This window comes from Mus pahari, chromosome 19, assembly GCF_900095145.1.
Source record: "Mus pahari chromosome 19, PAHARI_EIJ_v1.1, whole genome shotgun sequence".
Lineage (NCBI taxonomy): Eukaryota > Metazoa > Chordata > Mammalia > Rodentia > Muridae > Mus > Mus pahari.
In genome coordinates this window covers 84,474,748-84,494,618 of record NC_034608.1, presented here as the reverse complement: position 1 = coordinate 84,494,618, position 19,871 = coordinate 84,474,748, and the positions used below count along the sequence as shown (strand labels likewise).

Sequence of the window (19,871 nt, the reverse complement as noted above, 5' to 3'; positions counted from 1 at the left end):
CAGGGCCAAGTAGTGGGAGTGTGTGGGTAGGGGAGCAGGGGTGGGGGTGGGGGGTATAGGGAACTTTCGGGATAGCATTTGAAATGTAAATAAAGAAAATAATAATAATAAAGAAAGGAAAAAAATAAGAAAAAATAAATAAAAGCATTAGCAGATGTTGGTCCAGCCTCTTCATGAACCATTGGGGACAGAAGAACCAGAAGGCACCTTAGCCTCACTTAGGAAGTACCACTGCGAAACCTCATCAGGAACGGTGGCGCACACCTGTCCTCTCAAGGTTCAGAAGGCAGAGGCGGGGGAGGACCTCAAGTTCAAGGCCAGCCTGGGCTACAGAGTAAGACCCTGCCTCAGGCACCTCCTGCCACAGAAAGGGTAACACAGATTTGTGATCCCCGAGCTGGGAAAGCTGAGGCAGAAGGCAGCTCTGAAGTGAACCTGAGCCATGGAGTATATCATGCCCTAAAACTAACCCATTCAATAAGTCTAAAAGACAATGTGGTGGTGCGTCAGGCAGGGCAGCTCTCTGGTGAACCTGCAGGCAATGGATCAGAGAGGGTGCTACGGAGAGAAGCTGGAGGAGGGAACAGCCCTGTGCAGCTGTGGTGTAGAACTGAATGTTCTGGGTGCTTTTGTTTCCTTGTGGGGCTAGGCATGGAACAGAGGGCCTAGCCACAGCAGACAGATGCTCTGTCCCCCTCAGCTACCACCCACAGAAACCTAGTGCCCAGTCACAGCATGTTTGGAAGTGAGGCTTCATTCACTAAGGGCTGGTGAGCCTTTTCCTGAGTGGAAAGCCTTGTAACAAAGGCTCATACCCTTGGAAAAGCAGGCCCAGGGTGAAGAGGCACTGCCGCTGCCTAGATGCTTGTAGTCATCCCTGCGGTCCACACAGCGCAAGGAAAGAGGCAATCTGTAAGCTATCCTCTGATTGTATATGTGCTGAGTCGCACACACAAATAAATAATAAATGTTAAAAGGAAGCTGGTGGAAGACTAAATTAGTATAGCTATTATAGAAATCTGTAGGGCTTCCTCAAAAAATTAAAAATAGAATTACCATATGACCCAGCTACTGGGCATCTAACAGCCCATATCCTAACATAGAGACACTCTTACATCCATGTTCACAGTTCCCCTACTCACGATGGCAAGTTGATGTAGGTGCCCATCAACAGAAACATGGATAAGATAATGTAGTGTAGGGCTGGAGAGATGGCTCAGAGGACCCAGGCTCAACTCTCAGCAACTACATGGTGGCTAATGACCATCTAACTCCAGTTTCAGATGATCCAGTGCCTCCTCCTGGGCACCAGGCACCCACATGGTGCATAGATATGCATACAGGCGACACACCCAGACACACCCAATAAAAAAATGAGTAAAGTAAAAACTGGAAAAATTTAAAAAGTCATACATATACACAATGGATTATTACTCAGCTGTAAAGAACAATAAAATTGTGAATTTTGCAGGAAAATGGATAGCTCTGGAAAGAGGTAACAAACTCAGAGAATCAGGGGTTCAAGCCCTGGAATCCACATGGTAGCAGGAGAGGGGACTCCAGAGCAAAGCATCTGCTGACTGCACACGCGCCCAACCCCTCCCAAGTACATAGGTGTTTTATTAGTCTAAAAAAGAAAGACAAAAGGGTGTCTGTCCTTCCTACTCAGATCCTAGCCTGTAATGAAAACCGGTGTGAGTGAAGCCCGCTCCCGAGGTCAGGAAGGAAGGGTAGGACACAGCAGTGAGGAGGGATGGAGGGGGCAGAGCCCTGGGTGAGGACGCTAGCTACAAGGAGAAAAACCACAAAACCACACCATTTAAAATAAAAAATTTAAGCCGGGCAATGGTAGCGCACGCCTTTAATCCCAGCACTTGGGAGGCAAAGGCAGGCAGATTTCTGAGTCTGAGGCCAGCCTGGTCTACAGAGTGAGTTCCAGAACAGCCAGGGCTATACAGAGAAACCCTGCCTTAAACTCTATCCTCCCTGCAAAAAAAAAAAAAAAAAAAAAAATTTTAAAGGGTTCCCTTGAGAAGAGGGGGTGTAGGGCACCAGGGAACACCTTGCCCCTGAGCTGTCTGGAAGCAGGAAGCAGCCCTCCCTCCCCAGGCCTGGAATCTGCAGCTGCCTTCACTGCTGTGACCTGGGGAAGTCTGTCAGCCGGCTCAGATAGACTGAGATAAGTTGCCTTTGCCACAGTGTGAGGTCCAGAGCCTGTGTCTCCAGACAACCCATTAAGCGTGCTACTTTCTCTTTCCACCAGGTTGCCTGGAGCCCCTTCCCCCATCCCCCTACCCCTGTGAGCAATTCCCAAACTTAGGGTCTCACCTAAGAGCTGCCTTCTTAAAGCAGCTTGTCCTTTGTTCCTGCAGAGTCTGCATGCTCTGGCTGAGTGGCAGCTTTACCTTAACATTTCGGAGTTTCTGTTGCCTGACTGAGTCCCAAGAAAATGCAGCCAGCACACAATGTCCCTGGGGAGGGCCCAGACTTTTCAACGGACATTAGAGAGACTATGACTCAGACACAGGAGAGCCTGGAGAGTCCTCAGTCCTAAGAGATAACCTTATCGGGGGACAGTCAGGACAATAACCTATGGCACACGGAAGGCACCAGAGGACAGGAAGACCTCCCATGTGCATGGTGATTCTGAACTGTGTAGGCCTCTTCCTAGCCCTGGGGAGGTAAGGACAGGAGTCCAAGGCCATCCTTGACTACACAGTGAATTTGAGGCCAGCTCCTGGGCTGGTGAGGTGGCTCCTGCAGTACAGGAGCCTGTCACTATGCAGGGGACCCGAGTCAAGTCCCCATTTCTGCAAGGTGTCCTTTGTCCTGCACTTGCAAGTGCTCACATACACACATAAAATAAATGGCCGGATGTAAACAGACAAAACACCCGCTACCCACCTCACCCCAAGGGAGAGGATCTGCTCTAAAAGAGAGAATCCATTTCCCTTTTCCCCACAAGCAGCAGCCTGTCATGAGCAGATGTGACGTAGTCATGGATCCTGTGTTCTACAAACATCCCCGGAGCTGGTCTGGAGGTCTAGCAGGGATGCAGCTGCTCTATGCTAGAGACAGGAGCGCAGTCCTCCAGTCTGGGAGAGGCCAACATGGAGGAAGATGGGAAGGAACACCGTCTGAGCCAGCCAGTTTAGTCCATTCAACCCTGTATATATGGGTCACAGCTAACACTCATACCCTTCTGTCGGTCCTTCCTTCCACCTGTCTCTATCCTGTCACAAAATATAGCTCTGAGCCGGGCGTGGTGGCGCACGCCTTTAATCCCAGCACTCGGGAGGCAAAGGCAGGCGGATCTCTGAGTTTGAGGCCAGCCTGGTCTACAAAGTGAGTTCCAGGACAGCCAGGGCTACACAGAGAAACCCTGTCTCAAAAAAACCAGAAAGAAAAAGAAAAGGAAAAAACAAAAAGAAGTTAACCTGGGGGAGTGGGCTCTCTCCTTTTACCAAGTGGGTTCCAGGAAGTCAACTCGGGCCATCAGGCTTGGAAGCAAGTGCCTTTGCCTGCTGAGCCACTGCACCAATCCCCATTTTCCTGTCTTTAAACACACTTAACCCAGCCCCTCATGTGCTGCAACACCGGGAGAGCAGGCCCTGTACCTCATCTGGGCACTACAATAGAGCTGACCTGCTGAAATGCGCAAGGGTTCCCTAGCTCCAAGGGTATGAGAGGGTGAGAGCTGGCTCTACCCTTTGCCAACTGGGGCATTGAGTGAGCTAGCCAGGCGGGTGCTGGTGGGCTCGCGATGGAGGTGCGGGTGCAGGAGAGCTGGCAGGATGACCAACGCAGCTACCACCCAGGCCCACATCCAGGGCTTTTGAGTCGCCTACGTCAGCATCTACCCCATCTGTGGACTGCTGGAGCACATGAAGGGACCAGTCCAAAAGCAGATCCAGAGCTGCAGGATCTCCATGTCAATGTCACAGGGCAACAACAGGCTATCTAAGAAGTCCTGGTGAGGATCCAGTACTGGTAAGTGTAGATGCCAGAGGCCTTGAACCAGGCCAGTGATTCACTGCCATGAACATCTGCAAGTAAAGAAGTGTGGACAAGAGGGTACACTGTGGGGCACACTGTGACATACGACAGCACCCACAAGGAGACTGTTTTCTTTTGGTGGGGAGGTTGCAGGGCAGCGGGCAGGTGCGAGGGAGGGGGAGGTGAGTAGGATTGGAATGCATGATGTGAAATTCACAAAAAATTAAAAAAAAAAAAAATCTTAAAAAAATCAAATTTGCCAGGACAATAAAGATGAGTGGCCTCACATGGTGAGGTGGGAAGTGGGAGGTTCTTGATGACTTGCAGAAGCCTGGTCCAGCCAGGAGAGATGAGGCTGGCTCCACCTACCACACTGACAGGCTATCAGGCTGCAGTCACCCAAATGATTTGGGGTAGCTGCTCAAGCCCCTTCTGCAGGACCCTGTAGCACCTGCACACACCCTCCACACGGCTTCCCGTGTGCTCCTCATCTGTTTTTATTTCGCGTGTGTAGGTAGGTATGCAGCACACGTGCAGGACCCTGTAGCACCTGCACACACCCTCCACACGGCTTCCCGTGTGCTCCTCATCTATCTTTGTTTCTCGTGTGTAGGTAGGTATGCAGCACACGTGCAGGTGCAGAGGCCAGAGAGAACAGAGGATGCCTTGGGCATGGAGGGACACACAGACAGCCCAGCATGAACGCTGGGAACCAAACTGGGGTCACTACAGCAGCCACAAGAGCGCGTAGCCACTGAACCACCTCTCCAGCCCCACCATGCACTTTAAAAATGACACTTTTACGTGTGTGGGTGCTTGGCCCGCATGTCGGTATGTGCACCGTGTGCATGCCTGGTGAGGTCAGAAGAGGAGCCCGGGCTCCCAGGGACTGAAGCTGTGGATGACTGTGAGCCACCAGGTGGGGGTGGGAAATCAAGCCCTGGTCCTCTGCAGGAGCAGTAACAGCTCCTAACCACTGAGCCAACCCTCCTGCCATGCTCCCATGGCCTTTAAATCATATCTCAATTATTTATGGCATCCAATTGCAAATGACATTTTCACAGTTGTTATATCCACTGCTGTTTAGAGAGCTGTTGGGAAGAAAGTACATGTTCTGTCAGGATGCATAAAATTTGCTTTCTTTTGGGGGGGTTGGGGAACAGCAGTTAAGATTAACTGGACTTCCCTGTGTAGTTGCCCAGGCTGGCCTGGGACTCCCTATATAGCTAAGGATGACCTGAAATTCTTCATCTGTTGGCCTCAGCCTCGAGTGCTGAGGCAACAACAGGCAAAGGCCTCCTCACCCTGTCCCTGTCTCCTTTCTGTGTGTGGTGTATATGCATGGTGTATGTGTATTGTGGGGTGTGTATGTATGGGGGTGTATATGTGTGTGTATGGTGTATGGTATGTGTGTGGTGTGTGATATGTGTGTGGTGTATATGTGTGGTGTATGTGTATTGTGGGGTGTGTGGGGTGTATATGTATGAGGGTGTATATGTGTGTGTGGTATGCATATGTGTGGATGGGTGTATGTGTACTGTGGGGGTGTGTGTGGGTGTTATGTGTATGGGGGAGTGTGTATGTGTGTGGTGTATATGTGTGGTGTATGTGTATTGTGGGGTGTGTGGGGTGTATATGTGTGTGTGGTATGTATATGTGTGGGTGGGTGTATGTGTATTGTGGGGGGTATGTGGGTGTTATGTGTATGGGGGAGTGTGTGTGTGTGGTGTATATGTGTGGTGTATGTGTATTGTGGGGTGTGTGGGGTGTANTGTGTATGGGGGAGTGTGTGTGTGTGGTGTATATGTGTGGTGTATGTGTATTGTGGGGTGTGTGGGGTGTATATGTATGGGGGTGTATATGTGTGTGTGGTATGTATATGTGTGGGTGGGTGTATGTGTACTGTGGGGTGTGTGTGGGTGTTATGTGTATGGGGGAGTGTGTATGTGTGTGGTGTATATGTGTGGTGTATGTGTATTGTGGTGTGTGTGGGGGTGTATGTGTATGAGGAGTGTGTGTGTGTGTGTATGGTATTTGTTCTAGCATCATTTCTGTTGCTATGATAAAAAACACCGACCATAAGCAACTGAGGAGAGGAATGCCCTCACCACCACGCCCTCACCACCACACCCTCACCACCACAGGTCACAATCCTCTGTCTCAGGGAAGTCACAGGGATGGGGCGGTGAAGGCTGCACCACAACCATCAGGCGAAGCAAGGAAGGAGCAGCGCCTGCTGCTTACTGCTCTCCCCTCAGACCATTCAGGGCGCCGACACTGACGTGTGTGTGTGTGTGTGTGTGTGTGTGTGTGTGTGTGTGTGTGAACGTACAGTGGGACACTCGTCACTCTCTTCTTCCACTGTTTTAGTCCCAAGGACTGAACTCAGGTCGCCAGGCTTGGCAGCAGACACCCTGACCTGCTGCCCCGATTTTGCCAGTCTGTTGAGTCTGAGGATGCAGAACCCCCACCATAGAGGGCGGGCTATCCTGTGAGGAGAAGGCCCAGCCACGCTGTGTTCCTCTGGAGTGGAGACATCTAAGGACTGAAGCTCTCTCAGGCCTTGGGTGATCTCCACAGCTCTGAGGTTCTATCAGGAAAGGTCATAGAAGAAAAGGAAACCTGAGCCTCTAGGATCTCAAAAGCGGCACACAGCCGTCGGGACAATTTCCACAGCTCTTTTAACAGATAAAAGAATAATACTTGGGCTGGTGAGATGGCTCAGCGGGTAAGAGCACCCAACTGCTCTTCCAAAGGTGCAGAGTTCAAATCCCAGCAACCACATGGTGGCTCACAACCATCCTTAACAAGATCTGACTCCCTCTTCTGGAGTGTCTGAAGACAGCTACAGTGTACTTACATATAATAAATAAATAAATAAATCTTAAAAAAAAAAAAAAGATAATACTCCCACTGGGCGTGGTGGCACATGCCTTTAATCCCAGCACTCGGGAGGCAGAGGCAGGCGGNTTTCTGAGTTCAAGGCCAGCCTGGTCTACAGAGTGAGTTCCAGGACAGCCAGGGATACACAGAGAAACCCTGTCTCGGGAAAAAAACAAAAACAAAAAAAAAAACTCCCTTTCACATTATTACTACTACTACTTAGTATGTAGCCCAAGCTGGCCTTGAACTACACTTTTTCCTGCCCCAGGAAAAAGTGCTCAACTCAATGATTAAAAACTGGCAGTATGAGCCGGGCAGTGGTGGCACATATCTTTAATCCCAGCACTCAAGAGGCAGAGGCAGAAGGATTTCTGAGTTTGAGGCCAGCCTGGTCTATAGAGTGTGTTCTAGGACAGCCAGGGCTACACAGGGAGACTCTGTCTTAAAACAAAACAAAACAAAACAAAACCTGGCTATGAAAAAGAATTGATGTTTTAAAACTTTATATAAGGGTGTGTGTGTATGGACATGCTTGTGGAGACAGGGGTCAGGGAGAAGGCATGAGATGGGGAACAGTCGGAGGTGGACCTGGAGGGAATAAAATCTGGAGTGTAAAAAAATAAATTAATAAATAAAAGATTAAGTAATTTAAAAAAACTTTATATAAAGAGGTAGGAGACCAAATTTAGTGGCACACACCTTTAATCCCAGTACTTGGAAGAGGCAGGACAATCGCTGTGAGTTCAAGGCCAGCCTGGTCTACATAGGAAGTTCTAGACAAGTCAGTGTCATATAGTAGATCCTGTCTCAAAACAAACAAACAAACAAACAAACAAATAAAAAGCAAGGGGGCTGGAGAGACAGTGCAGAGGTGAACGGCATTGGCTGCTCTTGCAGATGACCCAGGGTCAGTTCCTAACGCTTACACAGTGGCTTACAGCCATGTGTAATTCTAGTCCCAGGGAACCCAATGTCCTCTTCTAACTCTGCAGACATCACGCATGTGTTCGGTATACATACATACATACATACATACATACATACATACATACATACAAAACACACATACACATAGAATAAAAATAAATAAATCCTCAAAAAACAGCAGCCCAAAAGAGGTGTGGGGGGGGGGTATGGCGAGAGTGGTTCAGTGGACAGAGGCCCTTGCCACCAAGCCTGATGACATGAGTTTGATCCTTAGAACCCACGTGGTGGAAGGAAACAGCTGACTCCTGTAAACTGTACCCTGATCTCCATATGTGTATTGTCCACGTGCCACAAGCATGCATGCTCACATATAAAAAATAAATAAAAATTAACTTCTTAGCCTTAAAATACGCACTCTTTGAAAACTGTAAGTAGAGAGGAGTGACTGAATTCCTCTGTGAACACTGGCCACCAGAATCTCAAAGACTGGGGTTGTGCTGGGTCACAGATGCCTGAGGCCCACATCCGGGCAGAGCTTGGCTCTCAGCAGCTCCTTCCAGAACTGGACACAGCTAGTTCCCCAGGACACACCCAAGCGTTCCCTTAGCGGTGACTGTCCTTGGGGTTCATCTTTTCTCTCCTCAGAGCCTACTCTTCCAGCCTCGTGGTTCTCAGTCTTCCTAATGCTCGGCCCTTTGGTAACCCCCACCATTCAATGATTGTCGTTGCTACTTCGTAACTGCAATGTTTCTACTATTATGGATCATCATGTAGATATCTGGTGTTCTGCCCACAGGTTGTTTTAGACTCTCTTCATTGGCATTTTACCAAGTGCCAAGTACCAGACACTATGAGAAGTCAATGAACAACAAAGACCCTCTTAGAGACTAACCAAAGACTCCCCCCCCACCCCCCAGGAAAGATGTTCCTGCCCTGGCTTCAGTTTCCTCTGTGGAGCATCGGGGTCACCACTGGCCGTCCAGCACCCGACTGGTGCTCGGAGAGCAGGAAAGAAGAAGGTAGGGGCTGTGAGGGGAGACATAATATATGTGTTGAACATAAATGTAGAGATGGAGGAAACCCCGGGGCTGCTGTGTGGAATACTGGCTAGGGCTGGGGAAAAAGCTCCTGCAAGCCTGAGGACTTGAGTTCACTCCTCAGAAGCTGCTGCAGAAGGTGACAACAGGCTCTTCAGTGCTGTCCTCTGATCACATGCTCACCACAGCGTGCGCGCGTGCACACACACATCCTAATGACAGGTACATTTTTATAAATGTATTTATTTATTTTTTTTTTTAAGATTTTATTTATTTATTATTATATGTAAGTACACTGTAGCTGTCTTCAGACACTCCAGAAGAGGGAGTCAGATCTTGTTAAGGATGGTTTGAGCCACCATGTGGTTGCTGGGATTTGAACTCTGCACCTTTGGAAGAGCAGTCGGGTGCTCTTACCCGCTGAGCCATCTCACCAGCCCCGACAGGTACATTTTTAAAAGTGGGATGGAAAGAGCTGGAGGCACGGAAGCACTCCTGACTTTCTAGAGAGAGACTATGCCACCAGAGGCAGCCTTCCCCACTGAGCAAGGGAAGTGTGCATTTGCCCAGCAGGGGCACAAGGTCCTGGGTGCAGCCCAAGTCGGATGGGTTGTTGGCTTGTTTGTAGGCAGGGTCTCAGGAATCTCAGGCTGGCCACAATATGTAACAAAGGTGTGCACTGCCACACGAGGTCTACACTGCTGGTGACCAAGCCCAGGGCTCCTTGCATGTGCACCGGAGGCACACACTCTCCTCAGCTGAGCTGCACTCCCAACCCCACGATTCTTTTCAAGTTTCCCTTAGTATGCTAATCTCACTGTAGAGCTACAGAGAACACAGGATCAGACCCTGAGGAATGCCCCTCACCTCAAAACAGACCCTTTCAAACAGCCTCTTCCTCCAAAAGGAATTCAGCACTTTTCCTATTTTCTAATCATCCCAGTAGGTGTAAGCTACACAGTAAGCTAGCTGCCTTATAATGTGCATTTCAGCAACTCTGACGGGCTGACACTGGATTTGGGGACATGGGACGGGTGGTCTGAAAACTGCTTTGTTTGTTTGTTTTTCTCTATGGAAACTGGAATGGTGGCCGGGGAGATGACTTGGCCGTGAAGAGCCCTGGCTGCTCTTGCAGATCCCGGTTCCATTCCCAGCATCCACACAGCAGCTCACAACTGTCTGCAACTGCAGTCCCAGGGGCTCAGATGCCTTCTTCTAACGTCTATGGAGACCAGGCACATACTTGATATGCATACATCCATGTGGGCAAAATAAATCTTTATAAAACTCCAGGACTTTAGCCGGGCGTGGTGGCGCACGCCTTTAATCCCAGACCTCAGGAGGCAGAGCAGGTGGAGTTTGAGGGTAGCCTGGTCTATAGTTCAGAGACTGGAGGGACGGCTCAGTCAGTCAGGAAGTGGCTGCCTTGAGTTCCCTTGAGTCCGTCTCTATGATAAAGCTTGGCATGCTGTAATGGCATCTCTAAGGCCCATGCTGGGGGGCGGGGCACAGGGGGAGAAGGTCAGGTAGAGACAGAAGGATGCAGGGAATTCACTTCAGCTAATCTGTCACTTCTGCACTCAGTGAAATCCTGTCTTTAAAATACAATAATTAAGCAGGGCAAGGTACGGCCGGGCAGTGGTGGTGAACGCCTTTAATCCCATTACTTGGGAGGCAGAGAGAGGCAGGTGGATTTCTGAGTTCAAGGCCAGCCTGGTCTCAGGAGGTCCAGGACAGCCAGGGCTACACAGAGAAACCCTGTCTTGAAAAAAAAAAACAAAACACAACAATGGAGGCAGGGTGTGGGCTCCTGAGGTAGCCTTTGGGGATCTATGCAAGAACTGAATTCACTCCTGGCTTCTTCCCCATCTACACCTCTGGAGCAGCAATTCTGCAGCCACTCCAAGTATATGGAACCAAAGGCAGGGAAATAACCCAAATCCCAACTTGACCTCACGAACCAGAGTGGAGGGGAAGAACGGGCTTTCTCAAGGCTTCTGCGACCCCCATACACTGCTGCAGTGGCTAGTCCTGGTTGTCAACTTGATTATATTTGGAATGAACTACAATCCAGAATTGGAAGGCTCACCAGTGACCCTAATCTGGAGGCTGGGAGATAGAAGTTTCTGATCTGGATCTTGGTATGGAGATCTTGAGACACAGTGGTGATTGAATCCAGAAGATTAAGAAAGGGAGATCTCCGAGTCCAAGGTCATCTGGGATTAAAGGTGTGGTGGCACACGCCTTTAATCTGGGCTACACCTTCTGCTGGAGACCATGTAAGGACATTGGAAGAAGGGAGTCTCATTCTCGATCTTTCGCCTGCTTGCCGTGTGGGACTAAGCAACTGCTAGATCCTTGGACTTCCATTCACAGCTACTTCTGAACCATTGTTGGGATTTGGACTGCAGACTGTAAGTCATCAATAAATTCCTTTGCTATATAGAGACTATCCGTAAGTTCTGTGACTCTAGAGAACCCAACTAATACACATGCTTCATTCCATAAATAAATGTAAATGCAAAAGCCAGAGCACAATCGAGGAAGACCTCTTACCTCAATGGACACATGCGCGATGTGGACCAGCATGCACACGTCCACATACACACAAAGCCACGTCATGACACATATATGAAAGAAAAGCTTTAAACTGGGTCCCTGCATGCTGGCCTGGCATGCACAAAGCCCGGTGTTCAATCCTGAGCATCACAAGAGCTGGGTGGCTGGTGCATGCACTCAGGGAGGCTGAGGCAGGAGATCATCCTGGACTGTATGTGTTGTCTGGTGAGTTCCAGGCTAGCCTGGGAAACAGGTCCTCTCCCAAACAAACAGACAAATATAAAGAAAAGGAATCCTTGGGATGTGGTTAGTGGGCGGCGTCTGACTCCTATCCCAGCACTCTCAGAAGGTAAACACAGGGTGATCAGGAGTTCAAGGTTATCTTTTGTTTGTTTGATTGAGTCTCTTGGCAGTTCTAGCCAGGGTTTCTCTGTGTAGCCCTGGCTGTCCTGGAATTCACTTTGCCGACCAGGCTGGCCTCGAACTCAAAGATCCTTTCAAGGTTATCTTTAATAAGTTTGAGGGCTGGAGAGATCTCAGCAGTTAAGAGCACTGACTGCTCTTCCAGAGGTCCTGAGTTCAATTCCCAGCAACCACATGGTGGCTCACAATCATCTGTAATGGGATCTGATGCCCTCTTCTGGTGTGTCTGAAGGCAGCTACAGTGTACTATATACATAAAACAACTGACTCTTTAAAAAAAAAAAAAAAAGGTGAGTTTGAGACAATCCTGGTGATAAAAGCGCCCGCCCGGTTGGGGGTGGGTGCACTGGAGAGATAGCCTAGTGGTTTAGTGCACTCGCTACACTTCCAAAGAACTGGGGTTCTCTACTCACATGTCGGGAGCACGCACATATACACACAAAGAGGAAATCAAAACTATAAAAAGACAGGTGCCCTCTATGTCCCCCCAGCTCCCCATATCCGTTCCTGAAAGTTCTCAACGGATCCTGTATCAGATCATTCTAGTACAGCTCTTCAGTCGCTTCTCTTCCACTGTGTGACTTGCAAACTTGCGGTCTTTGCCCTACCCTACCCCCACGCGCCCGCCAATAATAGATCGCTTAGCCCTTCCAATGTCTCGTGTTCCCAGGGCCGGGCTTTCACCCCCATAACTCTAATGCCCCTCTTTCCTCACAAAGTCACCCTTTAGTCCAGGACAAGCTCTTGTATCCTTCATTTCCTCTGGCCCGAGATCACTCCTCCTGTCCATCACTCCAAGGTCAGCTGCACCTGTCCCCATCCTCATCCCGCCTCCGCCCCTTCCCTTCCTGCCCCGGAGCCGCACCTGGCCTGAGCCTCGTCCAGGCTCTGGTCGGTGATGGCCATGATCTGCTGCAGGACGTCGCTCGTGTCATGGCCTAGTGGAGCTGTGGGCGGCAGGAGGCGCGGGGCGGGCTGTGGCGGCACGGGACGCAGAGGGGCGTCCATGGGCTACGGACCGAGAGAGCGCGGAGGGACAGGTCCTGTCGGGGAGCTCTTGCGCTTGCGCAGCAGCCAACCGCCGCGGACTCAGGGACCACGCCTCCTTCAAGTCCACCAGCCAATCGCCAATCGCCGCTGCGCACGGCCCACGGAAACGCCCTTTTCATCTATCTCCGCAGTGCATCACCCTCTTCTTCGCGATGCGCCCCAAACAGCTTCTCAACGGCTGCTGAGGGTTGTCTAGGAAACAGGGATGCTCTTCTAATCCTCAGGACACGCCCCCTGTGGACGCTGTCACCAATCAGCACCATGCACTGTTCCCCCTCCCCAGCGACTAGCTAGAAACTTCCTTTCTCAACTGCCAGTAAGAACTGGGTTGGGGTTGTCATGGTAACGACTACCACCTGCATCTGCTTAAGTCTGGTGCACTTTCTGGCTACCTTCCCCACTACAGGCCCCCTCATCCCTTTCGTGCCCCAGTGCCTTCTGCCTTCTCTTTAGTCCTGGACCTGCTTCACAGGGCCCAGGTTCTTTTCTTTTTTTGGATTTATTTATTTATTTATTTTATGTATATGAGTACACTGTAGTTGTGAGGCTTCATGTGGTTGTTGGGAATTGAAGTTTAGGACCTCTGCTCACTCTGGCCCAAAGATTTATTTATTATATGTAAGTACACTGTAGCTGTCTTCAGACACTCCAGAAGAGGGTGTCAGATCTCATTACGGGTGGTTGTGAGCCACCATGTGGTTGCTGGGATTTGAACTCCAGACCTTCAGAAGAGCAGTCAGTGCTCTTAACCACTGAGCCATCTCACCAGCCCCAGGGCCCAGGTTCTTTACAGTCATTCACATCTGAGTTGACTTCCTCAGAGGCCTGCATCTTCAGTTTGCTCCCCATCTTCATAATTTTCAAAAATTTCAAAAATTTGTGGGTGGTCATGGTGACACATGCCTTTAATCCCAGCATCAGGGAGATAGATCTCTGTGAGCACTAGACTAGCCTAGTCTACATAGTTTCCGGACAACTGGGAATAAAAATATAACTTGAGGGCCGGGCGTGGTGGCGCACGCCTTTAATCCCAGCACTCGGGAGGCAGAGGCAGGCGGATTTCTGAGTTCGAGGCCAGCCTGGTCTACAAAGTGAGTTCCAGGACTGCCAGGACTACACAGAGAAACCCTGTCTCGAAAAACCAATATATATATATATATATATATAAAACTTGAGACAGAGTCTCATATTGCCCATGCTGTTTCAAGTTTGTTACTTAATGAAGGTTGCCCAAGTTTGCTATGATTGGAGCATGATCTGGAACTTTCTTCTACCTCTGCCTCCTAAGTGCTGGGATGAGTGGTGTGTGCCACAGGGCCCATTTGTGTGGTGATGTTGGAATCCAGGGCAGCACCCATACAGAACCCTACTGACCTAGCTACATCTGCACCCTAAGTTTTCAGCGTCTTGAGTCAGGGCCTCATACAGTTCAAACTGATCTCAAATTCACTGGTAACTGAGATTGCCTTCCCCTCCCCCTCACTGCCCTGGCTACTCCTCAGAACTGTGAGTCCTCCTCATAGCTCCCCACAGCTCCTCCTCAGGATTCCCACTCCCCAGGCCTGCCTCTTCCTCAAGGCCTCCCACGCCTGAGTCCCAGGCTCTGCAAAATGTCTGCTCCTTTTCACAGTCCCTCCTGCCCGGGGTTTTCTCAGCAGCCTTCAGGGTACCCCACTCTACCACTCCTCAGAACCCTTCCCTCCTCAAGAGCGTCCGTGTCCGCACTGTGTGACTTTTTCTGGGGAACCACTCCGGGATAAGAGGTTAACCTGACCAAAGAAACAACTTTACTCAAGCCCAGTTTTGTGAACTAGGGTCTTTATTGAGCTTCCTCACCAGTGCATGGGCAGCTCCAGCAAAAATGTGTCATCTCCCCTCCCCCACCTTCATTATGGGGCTATAATCTTCATGGAGGAGAGCGGTCCCATCCATATGTCCTGTGTTCCTACAAAAGCATATTAGTGGTCCAAACTTGTGAGGTCATGCATGAATGAATGCTGTTCTTGATTCAACATAGCAGTGACCATATCCAGCCTGGAGGGATACAGTATGTTTCCCATAAGTCCTGGGCCCCTCGAGCATTGTCTCCTTTGGCTGGTCACCACAATCCTGTTGTAGCCGTATGGCCCTTCCATGCTTACCCCAACTCTGAATAAAGAATCAGGGACACATTTATTTATAAATGCCAAGGCCTTATAGCCAGGCTTGTTCCCATCTAGCTCGCACAACTTCTACTAACACATTTATATGACTCCATGTTGGCCTCATGGCTGTGACCTCTCGGTCTCTAGTACTGGGGCCTGCTTCTTCCTCCATGTTGGGCTTCTAGAGCCTGACTCCCTCAGAATTCCTCCTCTCCCCGCAGGTCCTGCTGGCAGTCTCCGGCTTCACTATAGGCCAGCAGCTTTTTACTAAAACCAGTCAGAAGGGGAGAGAGGGAGCGTTTACAAAATCAGCAGCTGGATGATACGAAGACATTCTTTACACAGTGCTCAGAAAGGTTGTCCCTCCACCGTGGCATTCCCTAAGCCTTGCTGTTTCCCTTTCATCAGGCTGAGGGGCAGATGAAACGTGTAGATATGTGTAGACGGCAGGAAGGAAGCTAAAATCCAGTACTTTTCTCCACTGAAGAAGTTAACTCTATTGTGTTATCAAGATCCAACGTAGGAGTGACCTCAACCTGTTTGTTCTTTTAAAATTTTGTCATTGTGTGTATGTGCGTGTGTGTGTGTGTGTGCTGCATGCACACACACAATGTGTTTACACACCATAGCACAAGTGTGATGTGTTTGCATATCATAGCACAAGTGTGGAGGTCAGAGAACAACCTTCAAGACTTGGTTCTCTACTTCCATGAGTTCAGGCAGGAAGCGCCTCTCCCTGCTGAGCTCCTCAGATCCAGTCATTCCTTCCAACCCAGCATTCCAGGTCTAGCAAATGCTAGCACATGGCTAAAGAATGAAGACTTTGCCAGTCCTCAGGTGTACCCCAAGACAGAGAACTCTCAGGCCTTTTGTCTCTCTTGTTTGGGATTCCTCAAATGGGGGGGGGGCACACAAATCCCTCTCCAGAGGTACAGATCCTCCCGGAATGTTTGCTCAGAGACAGGATTCAGGTGAAGGCTTGGTGAAGGGTCAGCGTGACTGCGGAAGTCAGTTATCTTCCTTTTGTTCTTACTGAAGAGGAAACTCAAGCAGCATGTATGTATGGGGGCGATGAGGGGCATGGGGAGGATGGAGACTTCATGGGGTACCCAACAAGAAATCCAAATGTGTAAGCATAAAGGAAACCCTAGGCTTGGCCCCAGCCACAGGAAGTAACAGAAGTCTTGAAGGTGGGCCCAGAGTGTGCCTGTACAAAAGGTCAGACAGCGGCCAGCACTGACCTGGGGGAGGGGAAGACTGGAGGTCCCAATGGCCTAAAAGCGATAAAAGCTTGATGTCACACAACAGAGAAGTCAAGAAGGAAAACCAGGCTAGGGCAATGGCTCAGTCCTTTTTAAAGCACTTGCTACTCAGGTGTGAAGAGCAGAATTCAGAACCTCAAAAATCTACATAAAAGTGGGGGCAGAGCGGGGCGTGGTGGCGCATGCCTTTAATCCCAGCACTCGGGAGGTAGAGGCAGGCGGNTTTCTGAGTTCGAGGCCAGCCTGGTCTACAAAGTGAGTTCCAGGACAGCCAGGACTACACAGAGAAACCCTGTCTTGAAAAAAAAAAAAAAAAAAAAAAAAAAGTGGGGGCAGAGGCAGGGGATTGCTCAGAACAAGATGCCCAGTGAGACTGTCTGTATTGGTGAGCTCTGGATGTGATGGAGACCCTGCTATGTTGACTAAGGTGGCCCAGCCTTCAGGGCTGACTTCTGACACAACTCCAGCCTCAACATGCAGAGGTGCATCCACACAAGTGCAGAAATCTGTAAATGGCAAGGCACTTTTCCTTTAATCCTAGCTCTCAGGAGGCAGAGGCAGGCTGACCTTTGTGAGTTCGAGGCCAGCCAGGGCTACACAGTGAGTCCCTGTCTCAAAGAAACGAAAAGCATAATGCTTATAAGTGGAAAAGGGAAAACATAAAAGCTGATAAGTCCCTGGACAGCGTCTGGATGGTGCTGATAGAGGACAGCCACTAAGGACGGGTAAGACAGAGATGACTTCTGCAGGCCATCACAGGTCCCCAAGTCAGGATTCAATTGGCTGCCTCCATCCATCCCTAAAGTGACCCATGTCCAGTGGGCCTGGAACTCCTAGGAGGTAGGGACACTGTCCTTCATGGACACCTGGTTGTGCGATGTTTAGAATTCTGGAAACGTTTTCAAGGGTGTATGAATGCTAGGGCCCCATAGGCGGTGTGGTTGGTTGGTCATGGTTTGTTAGTAGTTGTGCTCAAAGAAGAAACAGGAAGAAAGAAATTAGATCTAAAGATCTCAGTAGCTCTCTCCCTCCATCTTTCTTTTTCTACCCAGTGACTGGTGGGGCAAAACCAGGGCCATAAAGGGTGGGAAAAAGAACCCACAAAGACGCAAAGGCCTCTGCAACCAGCCCTTCGGGTCAGTCTGCACTGTTTTCCTTTTGGACATGGCTCATGTGATAGAAGATCTGTGCTGGGGAACTTGCCTAGAGTGTGCAAGGTCCTAGCAGTGGGAAAAGCCGGAACATTGGCTGTAGAAAGAAAGAGGCATTTTCAGTTCTTAAGAAACAGCTGCTTTAATGCCTTAAGAATTTGGCCTCAGATAAGACAGAGGTTCAAGTTCCTGCTGTTCCTCGGCTGTGAATCCGAGGTGAGAACATAACCCCTACTCCTCTCTGGTGAGGCGGAGCAGGGAGCCAAGTTCATGGCTCACACTGCCTGCTAGGAGGCTTCTCTGGGGAGGGGGGGGGAGGGAGGGAGGGGGGGGGAGGGAGGGAGCTAACCTCAGGCTTGGCATATCTGAGGGGGACTCAGGAGTAGAAAGTCCAAAGGACACTGAGGCCCTTCCTCATGGAGTTTTCTGGTCCCCCCTGCAGAGCTGTGCCTTTCCAAGCTGTGCAGTCAGACACAGCTCAATATGGCTTGTCATTCCTGGCACTCAGGGAGCCAAGGCAGGAAGAACCCTGAGAGTTTATCCGGAGCAGCACAGTGAGCTCTAGGGTGGACCGGGCTGCGCTGGGAGACTCTGGGTCTAAAAAAGGGGGTGGGGCAGGCAGCAGAAAAGGTAAAACAGAGCTAGGTAGGACTGCGGCAGAAAGGACAGGGGCAAAAGGAAAGAAACATCTGTAAGACTCCAGGAAGGGACAGAAGCTAGGCATGGTAGCATATAGCTCTAATCCCAGCATACAGGTTTCTGAGGCAGGACAGTGGATTCCAGGAACAACCTAGTCTATGCAGCATGTTCAAGGCCGGCCGGGGCCACGGGAGGACACTGGGACAGACGGACTGAAGTCATGCAGAACACCTGCCAACCGGCAGAAAAGATTCGAAGTAAACCAAACCAACCCCCAGCTCTGCAACCTCAGAGTGGAAAGGCTTGCTCTGTGTCAGGGGTCCCTCGTACTAAGGGAGGCAGGTGAGCCCTCAGGCTGCTCAGCACATCTAAGGAATCAGCTTCAGTACTAGCACTTGGGAGTCAGGACCATCAAGAGTTCAAGGCCATCTTCACCTACCCAGTGAATTCAAGGCTGCCTAGGCTACATGAGATCCTGTCTCAGAAGCAAAACAACCAAAAGTCGCCTCGGGAAGACAGTACAGCCTACCCTGTAACGGTGGGTGGTATAGCCTGGGACAGCTCTCACCTCTTCTGTCCCAACAGCTACAGCACCATGTAGGAAGCAGCAGTCCAGAGACATCCAGAGATAACACAGTAAAAATATGAAAATGTCTGTTAAAAACCCTAAAACCTGAGATTGATTGAGAGCCAGACGGCCAAGTCCCATTTGGATGCTCTCCCCAGGTGCATGGAGATGTCCCCAAGTCCCTCTGTCCAGGGGCAGGTAGACTCTCTGTCCCTGGAGCAGGGAGTGTTTAAGAGCCATGCATCTGCTGGGCTGGCTTGAGTCAGGGACTCTGCAAGTGACAATGAGCTGCAGGTGAAACTCCTGTCTCCTGCCTCAGTCCAAGGTTTAAAGGGTGGAGTCCATTAGTGGATGGCCATTCGCAGGAAGCATGATTCGCGTGCTGGCACCCGTCCGGGCAGAAGCCGAGTAACGGGCAGACTTGTGGCTGGACCAGCGGAGACACATGCAGCAGAGGAGGCGGCGGAAGGTACGGCGCATCTCGGCATCTCGGCAGGAGTACACCACCGCATTGACCAGTGAATTGGCCTCAGCCAGGAGCAGGAAGTACTTCTCCACAGCCAGCACGTTGCAGGATTTACAGTCCAGGCCATCCAGGAGCAGTACCACCTGGCCCGGCGTCCAGCACACCACAAATGCCCCTGCGGGACAAAGGCCACGAGTGGCGTTAGCTGGGTGGGAGTCGGGGCTGACTATGTGAGCCACCAGGAGACTTGCCCAAACAGCTCTGTGCCAGGCAGTGGCCGACTGAGTGGCACAAACCACACAAGCTCCTTGTATGGGTAGGCCTGCTAAGAGGGGACAGGCACCTTTCCCTTATTTGCCTGCCAGTGTGACACCTTTCCTAAATGAGACAAAGTATCCTGGGAGCCTTCTATAGAAGATTTGTTTACTAAAGGATGGGACAGGAATTCATCACAGGACAAGCTGGTTACAGAGTAGGGGTGGGGTGGGGACAGGTATCACTGGGGAGAATCAATCTTGGATGGGAATAGTGATATAGTGGTCATCCTGAACCCCAAAGCCAAAGTAACCACACTAGCCCTTACTAAAAGCCCACAGAGGGACTGAGGACCCAAATTCAATTCCAAGGGCCCACATAAGAGTTCGGAGAAAACTGGCTCCCAGGAGCTGTCCTCAGATGGATTGTAGTGTGTGCGTGCACACCCACAAAATAAATTACTTACGCGCACGCGTGTGTGTGTGTGTGTGTGTGTGTGTGTGTGTGTGTG

At 50.3% G+C, this 19,871-nt stretch overlaps 2 protein-coding genes across 2 annotated transcripts in view; both read right to left on the bottom strand.

Moving 5' to 3' along the window:
- The window catches only part of Pbx4 (PBX homeobox 4), a 39,645-nt gene extending 26,725 nt beyond the window's left edge, over positions 1–12,920 (bottom strand). The window contains exon 1 of the mRNA XM_021219527.2: positions 12,691–12,920. Within this exon, the coding sequence (XP_021075186.1) occupies positions 12,691–12,833 (143 nt within the window). The 5' untranslated portion in view covers positions 12,834–12,920. The remainder of the gene's footprint in view (positions 1–12,690) is intronic.
- Positions 12,921–17,769: 4,849 nt separating this feature from the next.
- Lpar2 (lysophosphatidic acid receptor 2) overlaps positions 17,770–19,871 on the bottom strand; it is a 5,257-nt gene continuing 3,155 nt past the window's right edge. Inside the window, exon 3 of the mRNA XM_021219581.2 lies at positions 17,770–19,280. Within this exon, the coding sequence (XP_021075240.1) occupies positions 18,967–19,280 (314 nt within the window). The 3' untranslated portion in view covers positions 17,770–18,966. The remainder of the gene's footprint in view (positions 19,281–19,871) is intronic.